Here is a 24,055-nt window from a genome sequence, read left to right as displayed (position 1 = left end):
GGCTGCCCCACGATTGGTGTTCGTGCATTGTGACCCACAATTTGCGGGCCGCAGCACGGCCAAAGGTGCGCACGCGTTCGTGTGCAAGAGGCCTACAGCAGAGAAAAGGCAGATGCGTTTTTGTTTTTGTGGACCCATTGTCTTCAAAGGATCCGTGGTCCATATTTTGCTGCCATGTATAGGACATGTTCTCCTTTTGTGGAATGGACATATAAATGCCGAAAGCACGTGGAAGTCCATTCTGCAAAAGATCGAACTTGTCCTATTCGGTCCAGGGGCCCACTGAACATCACACGGACACGTCTTTGGCAGTTCCGTATTCTGCAGACTGCAAAATACATACGGTCGTGTGCATGGGGCCTTAAACAGGCCGTCTAGACCTGCACCAGATTTATCACAGGGTCTCAGGCCGGATGATAAATGCTGATAATAAATGATGATAAACTTTGAGACCGAATTTTACACCAGAACTGCAAGTCCTAAAAATTGGAGAAAACCTAGTTCTGCCAAAGTGCTCCGAAATTGCACCAATCTGCACCACTTTTTAGACAGACACATTAGTAAATCTGGTCGGCACTGTATTACACCTCCCCAGTGATCAGCAGTGCACTAACGCCGTAGCAGCAGTGACCACACTTTTACCTTCTCCATTATCTATCGGGGTAGATAACAGTCGGTCTGCTTTCCTTCTGCAATGTGGAATTTCGATGTATCCAATCCTCACTTATCTCTAAAGAAAGTAATATAATCATTTTCTCCAAGATGAAAGGAGGCAATGGAAATGAATAATGGCATAATAAAGGCTGGCGCAATAGTGTTACCGTATAGTGCCCAATAATAACATACAGTTCCCACATGGTACTGCTACATTGTGCCTACATAATAGTGTCAAATAACGTAGACCACTGCCATACAGTGCCAATATAATAGTGCTATGCACTGCTCTAATAAATGCTAGACAATTCCTAAATGATGCCATATCATGTTCGGTGATGTAAATTTAACCCAGGATCAATTGGCAATTGACCCTTTTACCGATTATAACCTTTGATGAATGTCGACTGAACCCTTTAATACTTTTGTGGATGGCAGAGGACAAAGGTTCAGGTATGTGAGAGCAGTGGCCATCTAATGTATATGGGGTCCCCCGATGGCAGATGTCACGGCAAAGAAGGATCAGACATTTTGAAGTGGGGCATCCCCAATCCTTTTGTTCTCAAGGCAGAAAAGCCATCATTGGAGGAGTCTGTCCTCGGATTATTCCACACTCCCTATTGAGAATACATGCCAAGTCTGCATGTGCATGGAGGGGTCAGAAGCATGTAGCTCGGCCGACCGCTATCTATAATGTATGTCCAGCTTTACCCCACCATTATCGCTGCCTACTTTGGGCAAAATTACAGACTGCAGCCTGATGGAGCAGTTAGGTTCACCTTTACCTGTGGTGGTAGCTTATTTCCCACGAGGATAAAGGATCGGCAATGTTAAGATCCAACCTGCCTAGCTCTCCTCTTCTCCAACTTTTGCCGTTGTGAGTTGACAGGAGGCCTCCATCTACATGAGATGGTTGGCTGGTCCTGCTGAAATCAGTGGGTTCAGCCTCCAACCTGTAAACTCTGCCTCCCCCCCGCACAATAGATACAGAACTGGTTAATTTTTAAATTTTATTTTTCACATAAATAAAGTTGACTTTGGTTGAAAAGGGGCATTTAGGGGGGCATTTACTGGGTAATAGGAAGGGTTTGTCTCATCTTGTTGGCAGCTATTTCCCACAATTTCATCATAGCTATGCATGCATGGTCAAGCGTGCGTGTTTATTTCAATGGGGAGAAGGCCCATGGGCACAAAGGGTTTGAAGTCAACATGCCCAATCCATTTGTGCCCTCCACCTCTAGAGGATGGTCAAAGGACAACATACTCATTATGTTGTGGGTTGCTCCTGCCGAAATTGGTGCATTCGGCTTATGGTTCCCTAATATTACTAAATTAAAGGGGTTGCCTCATCTCATACATTGGTGACACATTGATAGGATATGCCACCAATGTCAGATAGGTGCAGGTCCCCTCCTATATTCACAACGGGACCCCCAATGTGAAGAAGGGTCGGACTGGCCCACCAGAGTACAAGAGAATCCTCCAGCAGGCCCAAGCTATACAATAATGGACCCCTAGTAAAACAGGGCCCTTAAGGGTAGGCCCTCAGAATCCTTTCCTCTGATGGGCCGATTCACCATTATGGGAGTTCCAAAAATAGCCGAACGCCGGCTCGGCTATTTCCGGCAGTCCCATAGTGGTGAACGGAGAGGTGGCCATACATGCACACTGCTCTCAATTCACTTCTATGGGAGCTCCAAAAGTAAATGAGCATGCGCATGCGTGCCCACCTCTCTATGCAACATCATGGGACTGCCAGAATAGCCAAGTCAGTGTTGGGCTATTTTCGTAACTTCAATTGTGGGGAATGGAGGGTGGCCGCACTTGCTTGGTGGGCTCTCCTTCACTGTAAGGCCTCTTTTCCCCGTGGTCGTGATGCGGCCCGCAAAATGCGGGCTGCAAGGCATGAGCACAGTCTGTGGGGCAGCCACATCGGATCGCGGACCCATTACCTTGAATGGGTCCGCGATCCGTACGTTCCGCAAAAAGATAGGACATGTTCTATCTTTTTGCGGAACGGAAGTACGGGACGAAACCCCACGGAAGCACTCTGTAGTGCTTCCGTAGGGTTCCGTTCTTTGCTTCCATTCCGCATCTCCGGATTTGCGGACCCATTCAAGTGAATGGGTCCACATCCGTGATGCGGAATGCCCACGGAACGGCACCCGTGTATTGCGGATCCGCAAATGCGGTCCGCAATACGGCAACGGGGCGCACACGCCTGTGTGAAAGAGGCCTAAGGGGGCCTGTTCTAGAGAAAGGAGCTGGACCCAGAAGTGGGATCGCATCTATCTTGCATTGGTGGCATATCCTAGCAATATGCAACCAATGTTTGAGATGAAACAACCCATTTAAGTTGGTTATATTAGGGAACCATAGCTAGAACCAGGGCTGGTGTTTATGGGGGGCAAACTGGGCAATTGCCCAGGGCCCCCATTGTCTAAAGGGCCCCCTGCTTCAGTGCTGCTGTTCAGCTGAACGTCTGAGGAAGCAAACTGGCGGACAGCTGAACAGCTGCACTTTACAATGCAGTGTACGGTCTCCTCCCTCACATATAGGAGAAATCATTACCACAGTGCTGACAGGACCTGCCATAATGTCAGGTGCAGGAGGCGGAGCTCAGCAGAGAAGAGTGGATGAAGGACCTGCGATGACCTCACCATCATATGATCAGAACAGGAGGCAGCGCTCAGCAGTGCAGTAAAGTAATGAAGAAGACCAGTGATGCATGTGCAGAAGTATGGATTCAATGTAAGTGTCAGGGAAATGCTGGGAGTTGTAGTCCTCTCCTCTTATACCTCCTGTTATGTAATATCAGAGTACATTACAAGAGGAGGTATAAGAGGAGAGGACTACAACTCTCAGTATACCAGGCCATTATTAGATAATATCAGGGTACATTACAACACCATAGATATGCTGGGAGTTGTATACCTCCTCTTATAATGGACTCTGATATAACATAATAACTACTTGGACATGCTGGGAGTTGTAGTCTTCTCTTATACCTCCTCTTGTAATGTACTCTGATATTACATAATAACGGCTTGGACATGCTGGGAGTTGTAGTCCCATCCTCTTAAACGTCCCCCTGTAATGTGCTCTGATATTAAATAATAGACATGCTGGGAGTTATAGTCCTCTCCTGTTATACCTCCTGCAGTAATGTGCTCTGAATTAGGGCCGGGATGATGGATAGGGGAGGGTAGTCATCCGCCTAGGGTGCCACTTCGCTACCCATAAAGGGGCGCGCACTCATGGAGGTCCAAATTCACAAGCCTCAGGCCGCTAGGCCTCAAGCCTGTGAGGTATTAGAACAGAGCAAGAAGCCGTAATGACATCAACGCAACCTCCTGCTCTGGGTCTCACATGATGATGTCATCACGTGAGACCCGGAGCAGGAGTGGTGATGTCATTGGGACTGCATACATCAGGATGCAGCAACACAAGCCACAGATAAAACTGTGGTCTGCATCGCAGACAGCGGCGGGGGGACGGGAGGGTTGTTGTACAAAATGTCCACACTGCTGGGGGCACCAGGGATTGGGGGAAGGAGATCATTATATATACTTGGCACTACTGGGAAGGAATGGAGGAGCATTATATACATACTGGCACTACGGTGGAACATTACATATATATATATTGGCACTATAGGGGGAAGCATTATATATTGGAACTAGTGGGGGGACATTAGAGCCACTGGGAGCATTATGGTTATATTATTACTACTAGAGTACTGTAGGAGCGTTATTATTATTTGACGCAATATGGAGGGCTATCTTGGGGAGTATTAACACTATTGGGGGCACCATTACTAATGAGGGCAGTCTGGGTGTATAGTATAGTGTTTGTGGACATGGGGGGAGCACAACAGGCACAGTATTGGGGGTAACTTCAAGAGGTTCTCCAGATTTTTTCATATTGATGACCGGGTCATCAATATTAGATCGGCGGGGGTCTGACACCCGACACTCCCGACGATCAGCTGTTTGAGGAGACGGCTGTGCGCACGCGCCATTTCCCTTCTCTCTTGCTGCTCTGTTGCTGTATGTCTATGGGGCAGCAGCAGTGAACAGCATGCGCCGTCTCTTCAATCAGCTGATCGGCGGGGGTGTCGGACTGTGATTTTAGCACATTATTACAAGATGTGGGCCCCCTGTTTTGATTTTGCCCAGGGCCACATTTTGTCTAAAACCAGCCCTGGTTAGAACATACCAATTTTGGTGGGACCAGCCCACTACCTAATGAGTATGTTGCCCCTTGACCGAGGGGAAAGAAGGATTGTGCATGTTGACTTCAAACCCTTTGCGCCCTATGGGCCTTCTCCTCCCCGTTGGAATAAACACGCACACTTGACCACGCATACATAAGCTATGATGGAATTGTGGGAAATAGCTGTCAGCGAAAGGGGGGCGGCGTGGCGTGTGGATGGTGGGCTTCGTAGAAAGCAGTCAGTCTTGATGACCTGCCCTCAGCATGTATAATGCACTCCACCAAAACCCCTTTTGTTTTTTTCGATAAGGGTTCAGGTTAAAAATAGTGTCGTCGTCCCCCTGTCATGACTGTGCATGCATAAGCCGCCTAGTGTTGTAGAGCCCCAGCGGCTGCCACCGCTGCCGCCATTCATAGCTGCCCACTTTTTGTACTGTAAATGTTGCTTTTACTAATTGGAGACTAGTTCCAGCAAAAGCAATTATCATCAAGTGCATTACAGGCATCAGTTGTGGTCCAGGTATAATAAAAGCTGTGTTTCCCTAAGAGCAGCTGCGGTGGCAGCAAAGGTTTTAGCGGGGAGGGCAGTCATTCCTGTCAGCGGCTCCATTCCCCTCACGGCTAAGGAGGTGAAAAATCCATGAGAACATTTTTGTGCAACATGATCACTAACCCACATCCCCTTCCTTTCTGATTCACTAGTCTGCAAGTCCGTGGCTAACCCCTTCCATGCCAGAAACCGGGCCACGGTATAAAACGCTCACATGGGGGGGGGGGCTTATCTCCATTATGTATTCCAGGCAGGTACCTAATTACTAATGCGAGGTTTAATTCCTCATCATTTTCAAGATCTCTACTTTACAGTCAGACATTATCCTAGCGTAGTCTTGCTTTCTCACAGCTGCAGTTTGTTACAGTGCACCAGTGTCCAAACAAGGAAGAGGCGGAAGATATCTGCTTGCCTTCTGGAAAATTTCCTAAATTCTAAATTTGAGAATTTTGAGTTAGTAAAGGGGTCCCCCATTCAGAATTTGCTCATCTGTTAGAGCGGAGAGTGAACACGTAGGAGAGGAAATGATATCCCCATGCGCTGCCAGAGGCTGCACACCTCGTCATAAATTAGGCGTAACCTCCGGCAGTCCGTACACCTAAACTGAAATCTACGCCAGTTAGGTTTAGATTTAGGTCTCCTTTTAGGCCTGAAAAAACTGGCTTAGGCCTCTTTCACACGACCGTTTATTATTTTTTTCGCTTACGGGCCGTTTTTCGAGTTCCATATACGGAACCATTCATTTTAATGGTTCCGCAAAAAAAACAGAATGTACTCCGTATGCATTTCGTTTCTGTATTTCCGTTCCGTTGAAAGATAGAACATGTCCTATTATTGCCCGCAAATCACGTTCCGTGGCTCCATTCAAGTCAATAGGTCCGCAAAAGAACAGAACACATACAGAAATGCATCCGTATGTCTTCCGTATCCGTATCTGTTCGGTTTTTGCGACACCATCTATTGAAAATTTTATGCCCAGCCCAATTTTTTCAATGTAATTACTGTATACTTTATATGCCGTACGGAAAAACGGAACAGAAACGGAAACACAAAACGGAACAACGGATCCATGAAAAACGGACCGCAAAACACTGAAAAAGCCATACGGTCGTGTGAAAGAGGCCTTAAAGGAATATAAATATAGGGGAGGGCTGGCCCCGCCCCTCCCCATTGTTGCCACGCTCCTAAGTGCAGAGGAAAAACACTAGCGGCATTTAAAACCGTCACCAATACTGTGTTTGCAACTTTTTTATGCCAGAAAACTGGCGTGGGGGCAATGATGAATTCCCCCCCATAGAGTGTGTCTCTCACTGTGGAGGACCCAGCCTGTCTGTGCTTTATATTGATTTCAGTGAGAGCCATGTAATGCTTCACTTGCCCTGTGGTGGCGCTGCAGGGGAAACAAACACTTTCTGCTGAGATCTCTTTTAGAAGTTTATAGTTGAGGAATATACGTGTAGCTGCGGGTCCTTGGAGGGACCTTTCTATCAAAAACTGGACAACCCCTTTAACAGAAACCACACAATTGAATGCTTTCTTATCTTGGAGGGACCTTTCTATCAAAAAGTGGACAACCCCTTTAACAGAAGCCTCTCTATTGTCTGTTAGGGAACTGTATTCACAGAGATTGCCTTTTATATATACCTACGGGTATCAGGCGAATCTCTTATTTTACAAGTGGTAGTAATTTGAATAGCAGAAATCATATTGCCCATGGCTGTTCTTCTTGGCTCCATCGCCAGAGTAAACCGGCGCCTGCAATCTGTCAATGGAAAGAGTAGAAGGCAGTCATGATGTCCTGAAGGCATTCGTGGGTAAGATATAAGCTCCATAAACAGCAACTGTATCCTGTTGTAGGGAGAACAATGGTAGGGAAAGTAATGCCCTAGTTAAAGGGGTTGTTCAGGATTATAAAAGCATGGCTGCTTTCTTCCAGAAACAGAAACAGCACCATCCATGTCCAAAGGTGGTGTGTGATATTGCATCTCATCTCCATTGAAGTAAATGGGTCTTAGCTGCAATACCACATGCAACCTACAGGCAGGGGTGGTGCTGTTTTTGGAAGGAGCCTGCCACGTTTTTTGTAATCCTGAGACAATCACATTTCTGTAGTGACGGTTCATAAAACTTTTGACGAATGTATTTCCATGCAGTAGGAAAAGGTCAGGAATATTACCCATCATGACAAATGATTCTGATTAAGATTATAAATAAAAGCGACGTCATCCATCTCCTGATGCGAGGATAGCACTTCATCCTGTCAAATAAAAATACTTTACAGGCAGAGCAGCTTAAATGATATATAGCTGGACTTAAAAGGGTCTCCCCCACATCTTATATTTCACCGGATCGGGTCTGGGGTTTTCCAGCGCCACACTTGTGTCCATGGTCTGTTTCTGGTATTGCAGCTCGGCCACGTTGACTTGGAAGGAGATGCACTGCAATAGCATGACCAAAAGTGGTCCTCTTTCTAAAAAAAAAAAAAAAGACAATTTTTCAAATGTCGGACGCCCCCTTTAAAATTAAAGTGTAATTCCACATGCAAGACTTCACCATTCCCATCTACATAAACATTTATGAATCTTTGTAAATTCTCTAGTTTTCCTACTTTTTGTGCTGATTTAGCTATATTATGTCTTTAGCGCAAATCACATCCAAAACTCTCACCGTTGCATATACTGTACTGTAGTCAGTGGCTTAGCTCCGCCCACTGTCAGACATGTGACCTAACAGTTTAGCCGTGAGGTCAGTCATCTGATCTGCCATCGCGGTGTCACATGATTGGGGATGAGCTGCAATACCAGCCGTAAACAGATGAGGAGCTGTTTCTTGTAAATTATAGCATGGCTATTTTCCTCCAAGAACAGCACCACCCCTGACCACAGGTGGGGTCGGGTACTGCAGTTTAGCCGCAGTCACTTCAACAGAGCTAAGCTAAAATACCACGCACAACCTTTGGATAGGTGTGGCGCTGTTTTCAGGTCCCCAGGTATATGTGGACCATGGGGCGACATAGTGGCGTCAACTGTCTCCCCAACCTTTAGCTCTACAAATACAGAACATATTAACCCATATGCTATGGTTTGCCAGGGGCAGATACCAGCCATAGTAGGAAATGTTATAGTCATTTTGCCACCAAAGCAAACGGGGGAGGCTATGTATAATATAACACACACCTTAAAGGGGTGGTCCACTTTGGACAATTCCTCCATGATGGCTTGATGGGAGAGTCCTTTGACAATAAGTTGATTGTAACGTTTTCATGGATCCCCAGTCATCAGCTCTAATCTGTTAGGAAACCTGGCAGTAAGTGTTCTGCTTCCCTGCAGCGCCACCACAGGGCAAATTAAGCATTACACAGTGCTTATTCACATCAATAGGATGTCTGTGTAATGCAGAGCAGGACAGGTCCTCCAGGGCAAGGAGTAACCGCTCTCTACTCTGAGGCTCCTGAACAGAGGACCCCCCTCTATTAAAGGGTTCGGCCCATCTCATACATTGGGGGCATATCACTAGAATATGCCCCCAATGTCTGATAGATGCTGGGACCCGCACCTATCTCTAGAACGGAGTCCAAAAATTGGAGGAGAGCGGGCTGCACATGCACAGCCGCCCTTCTTTCATTTCTATGGGACTACTGAAAATAGCCAAGCTCTGGCGCCGTGGCTGCACTTGCGCGGTGTGCTCCCCATTCATTTCAATGGAACTTCTGAAAATACCTGAGCACACTACTTGGCTGTTTTTCGGCACTCCCATAGAAATGGATGGAGGGAGGCCGCTCATGCACGGTGCGTTCTACTTCACTTTGCGGTGTCCGTTCTAGAGATAGTGGACAATGACATTACTAGTAGTATATCCCAGAGCAGTCATGCTCAACCTGCGGCCCTCCAGCTGTTGCAAAACTACAACTCCTAGCATGCCCGAACAGCCTACAGCAGGGCTGGCCAACCTGTGGCTCTCCAGCTGTTGTAAAACTACAACTCCCACCAGGCCCTGCTGTAGACTGATAGCTGTAGGCAGACTGGGCATGCTGGGAGTTGTAGTTTTGCAACAGCTGGAGAGCCGCAGGTTGGCCATCCCTGGCCTACAGCTATCAGCCTACAGCAGGGCATTGTGGGAGTTGTAGTTTTACAACAGCTGGAGGGCCGCAGGTTGAGCATGCCTGTCCTAGAGTAGTCCTTATTTCTAAAGGGCTTTGGAAAATTTCCATAAAAGAGGTGCAGGACTTAAAAAGTCTTGAGGGTTACAATAATAGGAAACGTTTTATAAGTCGCTACACTTTTGCACGTCTTCAAATGTCTTCTGTCGCCTCTCCTGACATGTCTGTTTTAGGCTACTTTCACACTGGCGTTTTGCCTTTCCGTTTCTGAGATCCGTTCAGGGCTCTCACAAGCGGTCCAAAACCGATCAGTTTTGCCCTTAAGGCATTCTGAACGGAAAAGGATCCGCTCAGAACGCCTCAGTTTGCCTCCGATCAGTCTCCATTCCGCTCTGGAGGCTGCCTGCAGCGTTTTGCTGTCCGCCTGACAAAGTGAAACCAAACGGATCCGTCCTGACACACAATGTAAGTCAATGGGGACGGATCCGTTTTCTCTGACACAATAGAAAACGGATCCGTCCCCTATTGACTTTCAGTGGAGTTCATGACGGATCCGTCTTGGCTATAGAAGACATAATACAGCCGGATCCGTTCATGACGGATGCATGCGGTTGTATTATTGTAACGGAAGTTTTTTTTGCAGATCCATCACGGATCCGCAAAAACCGCTAGTGTGAAAGTAGCCTTAGTAACTACTTGCATCCCCCATGTAATAACAATTCTTTAGCATCTATTCTTATGACTCTATGTTGTGCCATTCCTCCATTATTCCTACTAGATGTCTAATCCAATCAGCGTTGCCAGTGTCACGGACAGTGGCACACCTCCAACTGGCAGCGCCCAGATTATTGCAGACTGCTGGCGATTCATTCATAAATGTCTAGTTTTCACGGATCCGTTGTTCCGTTTTTTGTTTCCGTTTTTCTGTTCCGTTTTTCTATTCCGTTTTTCCGTATGCCATATACAGTATACAGTAATTACATAGATAAAATTGGGTTGGGCATAACATTTTCAATAGATGGCTCCACAAAAAACGGAACGGAAACGGAAGACATACGGATGCATTTCCGTATGTGTTCCGTTTTTTTGCAGACCCATTGACTTGAATGGAGCCACGGAACGTGATTTGACATGTTCTATCTTTAAACGGAACAGAAAAACGGAAATACGGAAACTGAATGCATACGGAGTACATTCAGGTTTTTTTTGCGGAACCATTGAAATGAATGGTTCCATATACGGACCGTATACTGAACGCAAAAAAACGGCCAGTAAACGGGGGAAAAGAACGGTCGCGTGCAGGAGGCCTAAGGCCTCATTCTTAAAAACTGACAAACGAACAGGCCTTGTTACCCACATCAACCAATCAGAGTTCAGTTTTCCGCTCTGACACTGCGCTTTGATTGGTTGCCATTTACAGCAAGGCCTGTTCTTCTGTCACTCAGTTCTGCTCCATGGGGCCCAATGTGTCAGACCCCATAGGTCTAAGTAGACCTCTACCAGTCATTATCCTGCATTTTGGTCATGGTTTATGATTAGTTATTGCTGCCCGTATTTTTACAGCATGCAGGTCGTTACATCATCCTCCTCCATGTCTCCTACGCGAGGTGGTCACCGGGCCGCTTCATGCGAGCGCCACGCTGTGTTAATTTGTAAAATCCTCGGAGAGACCCATTAGAATTAGCTTATTTTTCCTCACCTGTCATCGTCCGCTATCGGATTTCCAGTTTATTTTCCACTGGAGCTGTTAATTAATTAAATGGCGGATCTGGTGACGGGTTAAAGAAGGGGGGAATGCCTGCGAAAGGACGCATTATACCCTCATCGCCTTCAAGAGAATAATAAACAGTGAAATACACTCCCATAGCGCGGGCCCGGCCTCTGTTTATTTTTAGATTTGGGGGAAGATTTATAGTTTTCTTTTCCTCTCATAGGACCCGCACCCTCATGACAACAAAAGCTTGCCTTAAAAAGCTATAAATAGTACGTGTAACCCTTTTCCGCCATGTTGTATTGCCCTCAGCCCCTGCTCTGGGGTTCGGTGTCACAGTTATTCCACAAGCCGTCTCACTGGGGTGTTGTACTGAAGCGATAATTCCTAAGGATTAGCCATTATTTATAGAGTCGAAGTGTTAACATAGCCGAGTCGAATAGCTACACTTTCAAGGCATTACCGTTTTATACACCAAAAATCTCTCACGCAGAACGTCCCCGTAGTATTGTACAGGTACGGAAATCCTTTCAGCGCCCTCAACCTTAACCCCATGGCTGTTCCTTTAAAAAAAAACAAAAAAAAACACCAAGTCGAGTAAAGACCACACACGTAAAAAGGGAAGAAAAAAAATATGTATTATGTTTGTTTCATAAAGCAAAAAAAAACTTTATTTGGTGCAAGGTCCAATTATCCGGCCATAAAGAGCAGCTGTCATGGTTAAAATAGCCTAAGGTTATTTCACACTTCTTGTAATTATGGCGTTACATCATACTAGGAACAAATGTATGGATTTATAATCGGGTTCATTCTGTGTTCACTGGATTTTCCATTTTGGTTAAATTTGCCAGAGTTGGTAAAGTTGCGCTGTGCTATACATTGGCTTGAATTTTCTGTATCGCCACCCAGTGGCCAATATATGATACTGCAAGTGCAGATGTGAAATGTATTTCTCTTCCAGTATTGATCCACAATACTGCAGGTTTGCTTGTTTCCATTTGTCACCTTCCATCCTTGGTGTATCTTTGGCAGATAGGTTCCCGATCTACTTAGCTACCATGTCATACTGGACTGTGGCTTCTGCACTTTTAAAATCCAGGTTTGCATCCTGAAATTCTCACTTTTCTTCTGCTGCTTATCCACTCGTGGTTGCCGGTGGGATCCATCATCTGCATTGGGTTCTTCAGCTGCCAGGCACTCTGGTAGTGCCTCATGGCCTAACCAGTCAGTCTAGTTCCAGTGATAAGTCCAAGCCTTCATGCAATAAGACGTTGGGGATTACATTTTTTTAAAAAAACGGGTTTCCATTAATGTGCCGTGGACTAGCGGTCGTGCCCTATTGCAGAGTGCTGAAGCTATAGTGGTCCTAACACTAGCAAACTTCTACGTTATGGATCAGACCCTACTAAATCTACCTCACCTTTGCTGGTTGGTCTGCTTATTAATAAGAGATTCATGCCTGGATGTTAAGGTCTCATTCAGTCCACAAGATATAGCTTTGACCTAAAGAGGAGGACCACATAAGTTACATCTGCCTTGAAATAAGGGACTATCTTAGGTACATCTGCCTTGAAGTAGAGGACTATCATCGATACACATTACTTTAAGTGGAGGATTGTATTAGCTACATCTGCCTCGAAGTGAAGGACTATTTTAGCTAGATGTTACTTGACATGGAGGACTATCTTAGCTACATGTGACTTGACATGGAGGACTATCTTAGCTACATGTTACTTGACATGGAGGACTATCTTAGCTACATGTTACTTGACATGGAGGACTATCTTAGCTACATGTGACTTGACATGGAGGACTATCTTAGCTACATGTGACTTGACATGGAAGACTATCTTAGCTACATGTGACTTGACATGGAGGACTATCTTAGCTACATGTTACTTGACATGGAGGACTATCTTAGCTACATGTGACTTGAAGTGAAGGACTAACTTAGCTATATCTGACTTGAAGTGGAGAACTTTCTTAGCTATATCTGACTTGAAGTGGAGAACTTTCTTAGCTATATCTGACTTGAAGTGGAGAACTTTCTTAGCTATATCTGACTTCAAGTGCAGGACTATCTTAGCTACATCTGACTTGAAATGGAGGGCTATCTAGCTATATCTGACTTGAAGTTGAGGACTGTGCTATATCTGACTTGAAGTGGAGGACTTTCTTAGCTATATCTGACTTCAAGTGCAGGACTATATTAGCTACATCTGACTTGAAGTGGAGGACTATCTTGCTATATCTGACTTGAAGTGGAGGACTATCTTAGCTACATCTGACTTAAAGTGAAGGAGTATCATAAATAGATCTGCATTAAAATTGACTACTTTGTTAACTACATCTGACTTGTGGAGGACTATGCTACATCTGACTTGAAGGGAACACTATCTTAGATAGATCTGGTATGAAGTGGAGTACTATAGTAGCTATATCTGCCCCAGAGTGTACTATGTTACTATGTTACTAGAGTGGAGTACTGTTTTATGAAGTTTAGTTCTTTGTTACCTACATCTGCCAAGTGGAGGACTATTGTAGATACATCTGCCATAAAGTGGCGGGCTATCTGGGCTAGCAGGGGTCTATATTAGCTACATCTGCTTTTAGGGAGCCCCATTGTTCCTACAGAACTACTAGTGCAGCTTTGACCAGACTTAAAAGGAGCTTTGGGTGAGGAACTTGGCCTCCTGAAGAATGAACTTTGGGAGATGTTCTTACTATTTATTGCAAAATACCTAGAGTATTAGGTTAGCTATTTATATTAATATTCTTGGGGTAAAGAACTTATTGTGTATTAAAATAAAAATCTAATGTCAGACATTCTGAGTGGAGCATTAGAGAGTTATTAGTTTTTCAGTAGGAGGGGGCATTATGAATGCTGGCCAAGATCAGGGAGTCTTAACTCACCCCTGCTCAGCCTCATAAAGCAGCGAGGAAGGAAAACCTTCTCTGCAGCTCATAACACTTACATTATAACTCCATCGGTGCAGACTATGGAATTCAATATAACACTCGTTGGACTCGAAGCTGGAAGCATTTAGTGAAGGCAACGTTGTTTCCCAGAGGATGGATCCTTCCAACTTTTAATATGGAATGTAATGTATGCGATGGATGTAATATGGCTACATAAAGCCATACACAGCGAGAAGTTTACCAACACCTACATATCCCTATCATCAGACTGCCCCCCCCCCTCCCCCCGAACTCTGTTGGTGGGCTTTCTAATAAGACAGGTTTTGCAGAGAGATTGATTTACACTGTCCTATTAACAGTCTACTTGCCACTTTAAAGGAATTGTAGAAGAATAAATACAAAAGGTCCATTTTGGGGGGTGCGTGGGGGCTGGTTTTCTGAAAACAGCACCACCCTTCTCAGAGGTTGTGTCTGGTATTCTTAGCTTCATGCCAGTTCATCAAGGCAAAGAGATTGACTGATGCTAGGCACCACATCCCTAGTACCCGGTCTGCTTCATATTATCAAAGTGTTCAAGACCTGATGGCAGAAAACGGACAGTGGGGCTTGACTGTACTCAAACCCGACATATTTCTTAGAGCATTATTAATCAGATTTTTAGAAAAATTTACTTTCAGACATGATTATGTAGTATATACGTTTTCATCCACAGTCATAACTATTTGGTACTTAGTTTGAAATGGACTAAACAGGTTCAAAGTTCTCAATCTAACAATGGTGCCTCCTTGAGGCCACTATGAAACATGTCCCTTATTGTGACCAATGGTCCTGATTTTCCAAATGTTAATATCTTCTGGATGGATCACCTTGATGGTTTGGTATTTGCATGTGACAATGTTCTCATAGAACTGCAAGAGTTGATGTCCATGTAGATGCCTTCCGTAACAGCATGTGTTTTGCTTTTGGGAATGGTAGCCCCAAATTGAGCCTCTTTTCTGCTGGAGCTCTGGTTGACATGTCATTCCTCTCTCCGTATCCTGACTGTGAATAATATGTATCATATGTTAAGTTCAGACAACTGACACTGCTTTGCACAAACCTTCAGGAACTGAGAGATAACATGATGCTCAGGGAGTCTTGGGATGTAGACCATGATCCCAGGAGGGGGGGGGGGGGAAACCTGGAGACATTATGTCATGGTTTATGTTGTGGGCATCGAATTCCAATTCTATTTGCTGAACGTTGTAACAAGGTTTTGTGTAATATAAGTAATAGAGAGGTAACCGGGAGGGAGGTTTTTAACAAAATGCGTCAGTTTTATGTTTTCATGTATTGATTGCATTAACGCTATAGGGGCAACTTTTTGCTCAATTTTTTGCAAAGGTTTCTCATATATGAATGGTGGAATTGTACCTTGCACTAGTATTGATAACCCTCCTACACTGTGGTTTTGCCAGCCTGAGGACCGATCGACATTGAGAAAAATACCAACTGTTTTTATACATCTGATTCTGAGTTACAGGCTATATTATATCCCAGAGCTGAATTTACATTTTTTTCGGGTTGGGATTGGAAACAGACAACGGAATTGTTGTCAGGAACTCCCCTAGCTCCTGAAATTAAGACTATCGACTCATAGCCCAAAAAAATATATGTATGTGCATGCGGCGAGCTTACAAACAAACATAGTGTGAACATAGACCTATTCTGTATGAAGTTCAAAGTTGTAAAGTCTTTCTTAAAGGGCTATTCCCATTATTTAATACATGATCAGCGGTAGTCTGACCTCCGGTAATCTGAGACATCAGTTTTTTTAGCAGTGTAATTTATATATAATGGTTGCAAGATGTCCTCTGTCGAATAAGAGTCATCTGTGTATTGATGGTACATACATAGTCATAGAATATGCAGGGTGGTGTATGTACTGTATGTACATCGCTCTTTTATGCCAATACTGTGGAAGCATGTCAACTGCCTACTGAGTAGTGGGATGCGGTACACGATGTACTGAACATCTGATGATTTGTATACATGCTCAGCGCAACTAATTATAGAAGAAAAAAAAAAAAATGTATGGAAATAACAAAGGAATTATAACAATCGCGTAAGAAGAATGTCATCCGAGGGCACTTTATTTTTTATTTTTTGCTTTGTACGTCGAGCTAAACCATATTACAGGAAATTAATGTACTCGGGCTCCAGCTCAAGTTTCATGCTAATTCTTTTTCGTGTATGTGAAACAAAGAAAATTAATGTCCGTTACATAAGAATGTGACATGTACCGAGCCAAAACTGCTGCCCTCTGCTGGCGGAAATGAAATAATTTCGGGAAGTTGTATAGGGCTTATGTAGTATTCATTGAAGTGTAAGGCCGGGTTAAAACTGATATTTATCTTATTATTATTATTTCGCATATAATTTGCAACAAAAAAAAAAACTAAAAAAGGGATAAAAAATTCTTTAAGAACTATAAAAGAATAAATAACGCAAACAATAATAATTATATGAAAATCATATGGAATAAATAATGATTACTAAACCATTATTACATAAATAGAATTATATTATAGTATACATCATATAGTTTAGTTTAACAAGTCAGTTGTAGATTTTTATAGATTTGTTTATAGATTTTTTTTAGATTAGCTTTAATTTATAGCTGCTTATTTGGATTTAAGGGAATGAAAAATATATAAAATATATAACTTATGTCTTTTTTCAACCGTATTAACTATGTAACTATGTAACAATATAATATTATATAATAATAATTATATAAAAATAAATAATGCAGAATAAATAATCATAATTGCAAATTATTATATAAACTGAATTATATTATAGTATATAAGGTATATTTTAACAAATCGGATAGATTTGTTTTATTTTTTATTTTACCTTTAATTTCTGACACTTTTCTTTTTTTTTTTTTTTAAGGATTAAAAAAAAACCCTGTTTGTTCAAATAATTTCCATTTCATTAAGGGCTCATGCACACGACCGTATGTGTTTTGCAGTCCACAAAACACGGATCCGCAAAAAACATGGATGACTTTCGTGTGACATCCGTATTGCATCTGTTTTTTTTTTTTTTTGCGGATCCATTGTAACAATGCCTATCCTTGTCCGCAAAACGGACAAGAATAGGACATGTTCCCTCTTTTTTGCAAAACGGCCATGCGGATATCCGGAAACAGAATGCACACTGAGTCATTTCCATGTTTTTTTTTTTGCGGATTTATTGAAGTGAATGGTTCTGCATACGGGCGGCAAAAAAAAAAAACAGAACGGACATGGAAAACAAATGCGTTTTCTGGTAGAAAAAAAAAAGGAAAACACTCCTGGAAAATGTTACCATAGACTACTTTGTATTTCAGGTGAAAGCTCCCTCTCGGGATGTGCGAAGAGTGCTCGGATTAAGAAGAAGCAGAGGAGGAACAGGACAACTTTCAATAGCAGCCAGTTGCAAGCCCTGGAGAGAGTGTTCGAGAGAACTCACTACCCTGACGCCTTTGTCCGAGAAGATTTGGCCAGACGGGTTAACCTGAGTGAAGCCAGGGTACAGGTCAGTACTTGTTTATAATGGATATGACTATCTACAAGGGTTTGCATCTACAGAATAGGTGTTTAAGTGTCCTATTGACGGGGGTCCGATTTCTGGGACCCCATTTGAATGGTTGAACGGTTGAGCATGCCCACTGCCGACTGAAAATTTGAAGGTCTATTCAGTGGGTACAACAGCACCCACCAGCTTAGTTTATTAGGGTATTAATTACCTAGTATAAAGTCTCCAAAAAATATTAAGAGACCTCTTGTTAGTCAGGAAAAGGGAATGACTACTGCATTGATTTGACCCTCAGCTTCATGCTTCACGTTATTAAGGTGTTGGTTGCAGAAAATAGACATTGAGGTTCGACAGTCCTCAAACTGGACATATTACTTACAGCATTAATAAAAGTTCGCCGAAAATAAAAAGAGACCCTCCCTAAAATATAACCTTTTTAAGACAATGAACACCATAGAGGAATATCCAAATTGCTAAATGATAAAATAGGTCCCTCAAAGCATAAGCCATGGAGAGTATCCCAATGATATCACGATACTTAGCTGCCACGAAGGAGGGAGTCCCCTCTCGGCCACAACTATACCGGCATCACCAGCATCGGACCTACCTAAGTATCTGTGACATTGTCCACACTCCATTTTTCCTTACCCATGCAAATTGTTGCTGGCACATTTCTGCTATGTTCACTATCACTACATGTCTGGCTACTAGTGTTGAGCACGAATATTCGAATAGCAAATTTTGTATCGCGAATATCGCCACTTCGAGAATTCGCGAATATTTAGAATATAGTGCTCTATATTCGTTATATCGAATATTCTGCATTTTTTTTTCCAACTGAACACATGATTCCTCTCTGCTTCCAATGAGAAGGAAGCAATGTCAAGTTCACAACAATACTTAGTGCACCAATCAGTAATCTGTAAAATGTCAAGTTGCACGTAGTGCGAAAAAATATTCTAATCACTGCCGATTAGCGCAATCGCGAATATATTGGAGCACTTGACTCTATCTGCGTATAAAGCTATTCTAATGTTCTGCCGTGCCGACCATTTTCTCCAGTCTCAGGAAACTTATACCAGCTTGAAAAAATGTAGCCAAAGTGACCCACGCCTGTATATCGCGTTACGAATTCGCATTATGCGATTTTTACATTGCCGATTTATCGCATTCAATAAAATAATCTCGAATTCTCGAAATTCGCGAATACATGACGAATATTCTACAAAATATTAGTGAAATATCGCGAGTTCGAATATAGCCCCTGCCGCTCATCAGTGCATACAGTGATTATGACCAGCGCATACGTCTGATTCTTCACTCTGAGATCTGACTGTAATATCTGCTCAGTATCCTGCTTCTTGTGTCTGGTCGTGCACTTGCACTCTGTGCCTAATTGGGAATGATTGTATCTTTCTCATGAGTATCATTTTACAGAGCATTTATTGGCAATATAAGAGTATTTATCCTGCGCTCTATGTTGTTGCACAATGTACCGCATATACTATGGTTGTCACCGTGGGTAACACAGTATATTCTGCCCTCTACATCAGGACTAGTGTGCACTTGTTGTACAGACCATGTGGGGGTAGATGAAAGTCTACATACATCTGTGCAAGGCCTCATGCACACAACCGTTGTTTTATTCCGTGTCCGTTGTTCCGTTTTCCGTGATTTTCTGCGGACCCATTGACTTTCAATGGGTCCATTGAAAACTCGGCTAATGCACCGTTTGTCATCCGCGTCCGTGATCCGTGGTTCCAGTCCGTCCAAAAAATATAACATGTCCTATTTTTTTCACACAAAACGGTTCGCGGACCCATTCAAGTCGATGGGACCGTGAAAAAACGCGGAGGCACAAAAGATTGTCTTCCGCGTCCGTTTTTTTCCTATAATTTGCATGGCAAACTTGACTTAGACTTTTTTTTTTACTTTCCTTCATGTCTGGTGGTCCTCCAAAAATAAAGGAAGACACACGGAAACAAAAATGGAAACGGATCACGGAACAACGGAACCCCGTTTTGCGGAACGGAACACAACAAAGGTCATGTGCATGAGGCCTTAATCGACTATATGTTTTTTCTATCTACACAGCCCTGTTACTTTAGTTGCCATTGATGAACCCCATAAACTAATAAAAGGAAACGCGTCGGGCTTGGGTCTAATTATGTGACACTATTGTCATTAGGGCCAGTTCACACAGAGTTTTTTCACTGTGATTTTGAAGCGTTTCTGCCTCAAAATCAGTTCTAAATCTGCGGGGAAAAAAATCCTCAAAACAGCCCTCATTTCAATGGGATGCCGCACTTCCACGTGTAAAAAAATTAAGTGTATAAAAAAGAAACAGTATGTCCTATCTTAGGGCAGCATCAGCGCCGATTTTTCCATTCAAAGTAATGATTAGCAGAAAAAATGGCACCATTGGAGATGTGCACATACACACGTTTTTTGCGCATGGGGAAAGTACTATAGAATTTAAGTAACAAAATCTGCCTGAAAAACACTTACAAAAAAAGCGTTAAAAATGCGTTATTTTGGGGCATAAAAATCTGCACAGATTTTTCACACTGATATTTTGAAAATCAGCCACGTGAACTGACCCTTAGTGCTTGTTTGGTTACCAGACTGGTGGGCCACATACATTTCAGCGTTCCTCTACATATAGGTTTCCATCTAGTTTGGGTTCAACCTTCTGAGATTATCATATCCTAGTGGTTGCTTGGTTTCTCCACTGGTGGTACATATACTGAGCGTACTGCTCATAGTGATATATATCTGCTATATAGGTCCCCACTTGCCACTATATTATTTATATACATCCCACTCCTCTCTACCGTACTAGCTGTTAGGCTAGCGTTATATAGGGATCGCTTCGCACTGTTACTGGCTTTGCATGGAGCAGCAGTGGCATACCTGATCATAGCTCCATTCAAACAGGGGACACTGGATCACCATTGGATCCTACTGATCAGATATTTTTCATCCGTCATATGGATAAGTGATGATTTTAAATGCTTCATGAAAATGGGGTTCATGTACTTTAAATCTGCCGGGTCGTTTTAGCCTAGACAATGTCTAATATGACATGGAGGCACTACCTATGACCTTCCACGAAATCCATTGTACAACATACAGTATATTGTCTACCCGATGTGTGATAGGTCCACTTTGATGTGGATTGCCGAACGGTTATTGCAATAAGGTTTTCCATCTGTATTCACAGGTCTGGTTTCAGAATAGACGAGCCAAGTTTCGTAGGAACGAACGGGCTATGCTGGCCAGCCGGTCTTCCTCTCTCCTAAAATCATACAGTCAAGACCCCATTGTGGAGCAGCAGATCAGCCCCCGACCAACCAGCATGGCACCAGACTTCCTGTCTTGGAACTCAAACAGCTACAGGTAACATAACCCCTACATTTTGTGAATTAGAATTAACGTTGCTGGGTAACAATATGAAAACATGTCCTCAAAATTGGGTGGCGGGAGGTACTTGTGGCAAAGAAAACTCCCTTTTAGAAGGCCAGTAACTTAAAATTAGGTCTTGCCTTCTGTACATCTTCTGCCATGTTGGAATAGGACATCACTGGAGATTGCCCACCAATTGCTCAATTAAAGATCTCTGAACTAAGGCCTAGTTCACACGAACGTATGGCTTTTATAGTTTTTTGCGGTCGGTTTTTCACGGATCCGTTGTTCCGTTTTTAAGTTCCGTTGTGTTTCCGTTTCCTTTCCGTTTTTCTGTTCCGTTTTTCCGTATGCCATGTACAGTATACAGTAATTACATAGAAAAAATTGGGCTGGGCATAACATTTTCAATAGATGGTTCAGCAAAAACGGAACGGATACGGCAGACATACGGATGCATTTCCAGATGTGTTCCGTTTTTTTTTGCGGACCCATTGACTTGAATGGAGCCACGGAACGTAATTTGTGGGCAATAATAGGACATGTTCTATCTTTCAACGAAACGGAAAAACAAAAATACGGAAACGAAATGCTTACGGAACACATTCTGTTTTTAATGCGGAACCATTGAAATGAATGGTTCCGTATACGGACCGTATACGGAACAAAAAAAACGGCCCGTACACTCGCAAAAAAAACGATCGTGTGAACTAGGCCTAAAAGCCCAGCAGAAGAGTTCTGCAATCAGTGGGGATCTTCCACTTAAGATATTTTTTGACATGTCTCAAAGAACCATCACTTTAAAAGCTATGTACACCTTTGGAGGCATTTTTTAATTATTGTACTCATTTTGAGCTAAAAAAAAAAAAGGATTTTTTTCAATTGATCTTTATTAAACATGTTGAGCCCCTTTCTCTGTACAGCTTTGAGATTCTCTAGTAGCAGGATCTTTGGTCTTACTATGTTCTGTCAGGCAGCTCTCTGACCTCCTAAATACTCATTATAGCTTAATTCCTATCTCACTGATAAGAATGTGGCTTAAATAAGTGTTTGTGACCTTTTAGTAATTTAGAGTGAAGGTTTATTAGATGACGGGCACAAAGTGAAAGTATGATTCACACGGCTAAACAGTTAACCCTTTGTGACAGAACGGCTGAATTTTTGTTAATAAAGATCAATAGAAAAAAATGACTTTTAGCATAAAATGAGTGAAATGTAATCCAACATATATATCAGTACCCCCACCTACCATGCAGCACTCAATGGTGTCTTATGTGCTAGGAGCTTTTGGGCCCCCTCTAGCACCAGTGTCCGATTGTGACTGATACCTCTGCACCCCTTATATCTATACCATAGTTTACCCATCTCCACAATGAAATTTCTATAGTTTCGATTTTAAGACAGTTGCCATGAAGCTTTAACTTTTTATTTTGAATAGTGAATTTTTTCATGAATTCACAATAATAGTTTTCAAAAAGTTTCCAATATTTGCATATGTGACTAAAAACCTTGTTTCCTTTAATTCCACCAGCACTAGTTTGCCGCCTTACAACCCGAACACCAACTCTGTTCCTACAACACTGCCTAACCAAGGTGTCAACATGGCCGACAGCATCGCCAGCCTACGTCTTAAAGCCAAGGAGTTCAGTCTGCACCACAGCCAGGTGTCCACCGTCAACTGAACCCTAGTTAGACAGACACAAAACTATAACTAAGCCAGCCACGAGGCACAGGGTGTGCTGGACACGCCAGACATGAGCCCATGGCCACCAACGAAAAATGATGTGGCTCCATTTTCCAGCTTCCGTTACTGCAAGAAGATGCTGTGCTCTATGTGACAATACGACCGAAGTCCAGAAAATGGTCACCTGCCTGCTCTTGTGTCATATATTTCATGACAGGATTCATTCAAGCCAGGCCGCGTCTAAGGTCCAGACATTGACCACGAGGACGGGACTCTTGAGAATTTTTAGATTTTTTTCTTGTGACTGTAGATATTTTATACTTTAGACTTTCTTATCAGTAATCAGAATTTTTACCCATTTTGTTCTACCTTCCTCATTAGTCCTCTGTTATCTATGCTTTCTCTGTGTCTCGGTACGCACTGTATATATGTAGATACATACCGTGCTCTGTAAATATATCATTTTATACCATTTTCAGTGACCTTGGGGCAGACAATGTACACGCCTTGAATAGAGATGATGGCTAAATCTTTCATTTTTCTACCATGTTTCAAATCTAATCATGTCTGGAAGCTCAAATTTACCATCTTGTATCAGTATCCATTAAATATGAGTATACATGGTATGGTGGATGCCCCCATTTTGCCCTCTCTCATTCCCCAAGGGCAATCTACCCTCTATAGAGGTAGCTAATGGCTATGGGGGGACAATAAAAAACCCCTGGCTCTAAAAGGGTTGAAACAGGAGGTACAACCAAGCAGGATAGGGTGTGAACCAATGCCAGGAGGAATACCCCATTTTGGGTGTAATATGGAGCATCGTCTCTATATAAACCCCTGACTTTTTTGTTTTTACACCAGCTCCTCTTTTATAGACAGATTTCTTTATATTAGAAATCCTACTAAAACAAACTTAGTGGGAGCCATATTATCCAGTGTATGGGCCCCTAAAGTCCCGGTTAAGGGGCCAAAAGGATTGTGTGCTGTATGCAAAGCTACATGTTCCTCTCATCTGAAAGACACCCGACATTACTAATCAGGGTCATGCTTATTTGCATTTCAAGGCAAGCTCCATCTTGAGCCCATATGAGGGCATTGAGGGGCCATTTAGCAGCTGCCATTGCACCCACAATGCTGGTATTAGGCTAGGGCTACACGACGACATGTGTTGCGCGATAATAAGTCGAAAAAAAATCCATCTTCAATGGTTTTTTTTGCGACTGTCGTGTTGCAGTCGCAGCATGTCGCATGTTG

At 43.1% G+C, this 24,055-nt stretch overlaps 1 protein-coding gene across 1 annotated transcript in view; it reads left to right on the top strand.

Annotated features, from left to right (window-relative positions):
• The window catches only part of PRRX2 (paired related homeobox 2), a 34,909-nt gene extending 12,027 nt beyond the window's left edge, over positions 1-22,882 (top strand). Inside the window, exons 2-4 of the mRNA XM_040405369.1 lie at positions 17,525-17,712; positions 20,936-21,111; positions 22,649-22,882. Of these exons, the coding sequence (XP_040261303.1) occupies positions 17,525-17,712; positions 20,936-21,111; positions 22,649-22,799 (515 nt within the window). The 3' untranslated portion in view covers positions 22,800-22,882. The remainder of the gene's footprint in view (positions 1-17,524; positions 17,713-20,935; positions 21,112-22,648) is intronic.
• Positions 22,883-24,055: the final 1,173 nt, after the last annotated feature.

The sequence above is a fragment of the Bufo bufo genome, chromosome 8, assembly GCF_905171765.1.
Source record: "Bufo bufo chromosome 8, aBufBuf1.1, whole genome shotgun sequence".
Taxonomy (NCBI): domain Eukaryota; kingdom Metazoa; phylum Chordata; class Amphibia; order Anura; family Bufonidae; genus Bufo; species Bufo bufo.
The sequence above is the reverse complement of the archived record's forward strand: the minus strand, read 5'-3'. Positions and strand labels throughout refer to the sequence as shown.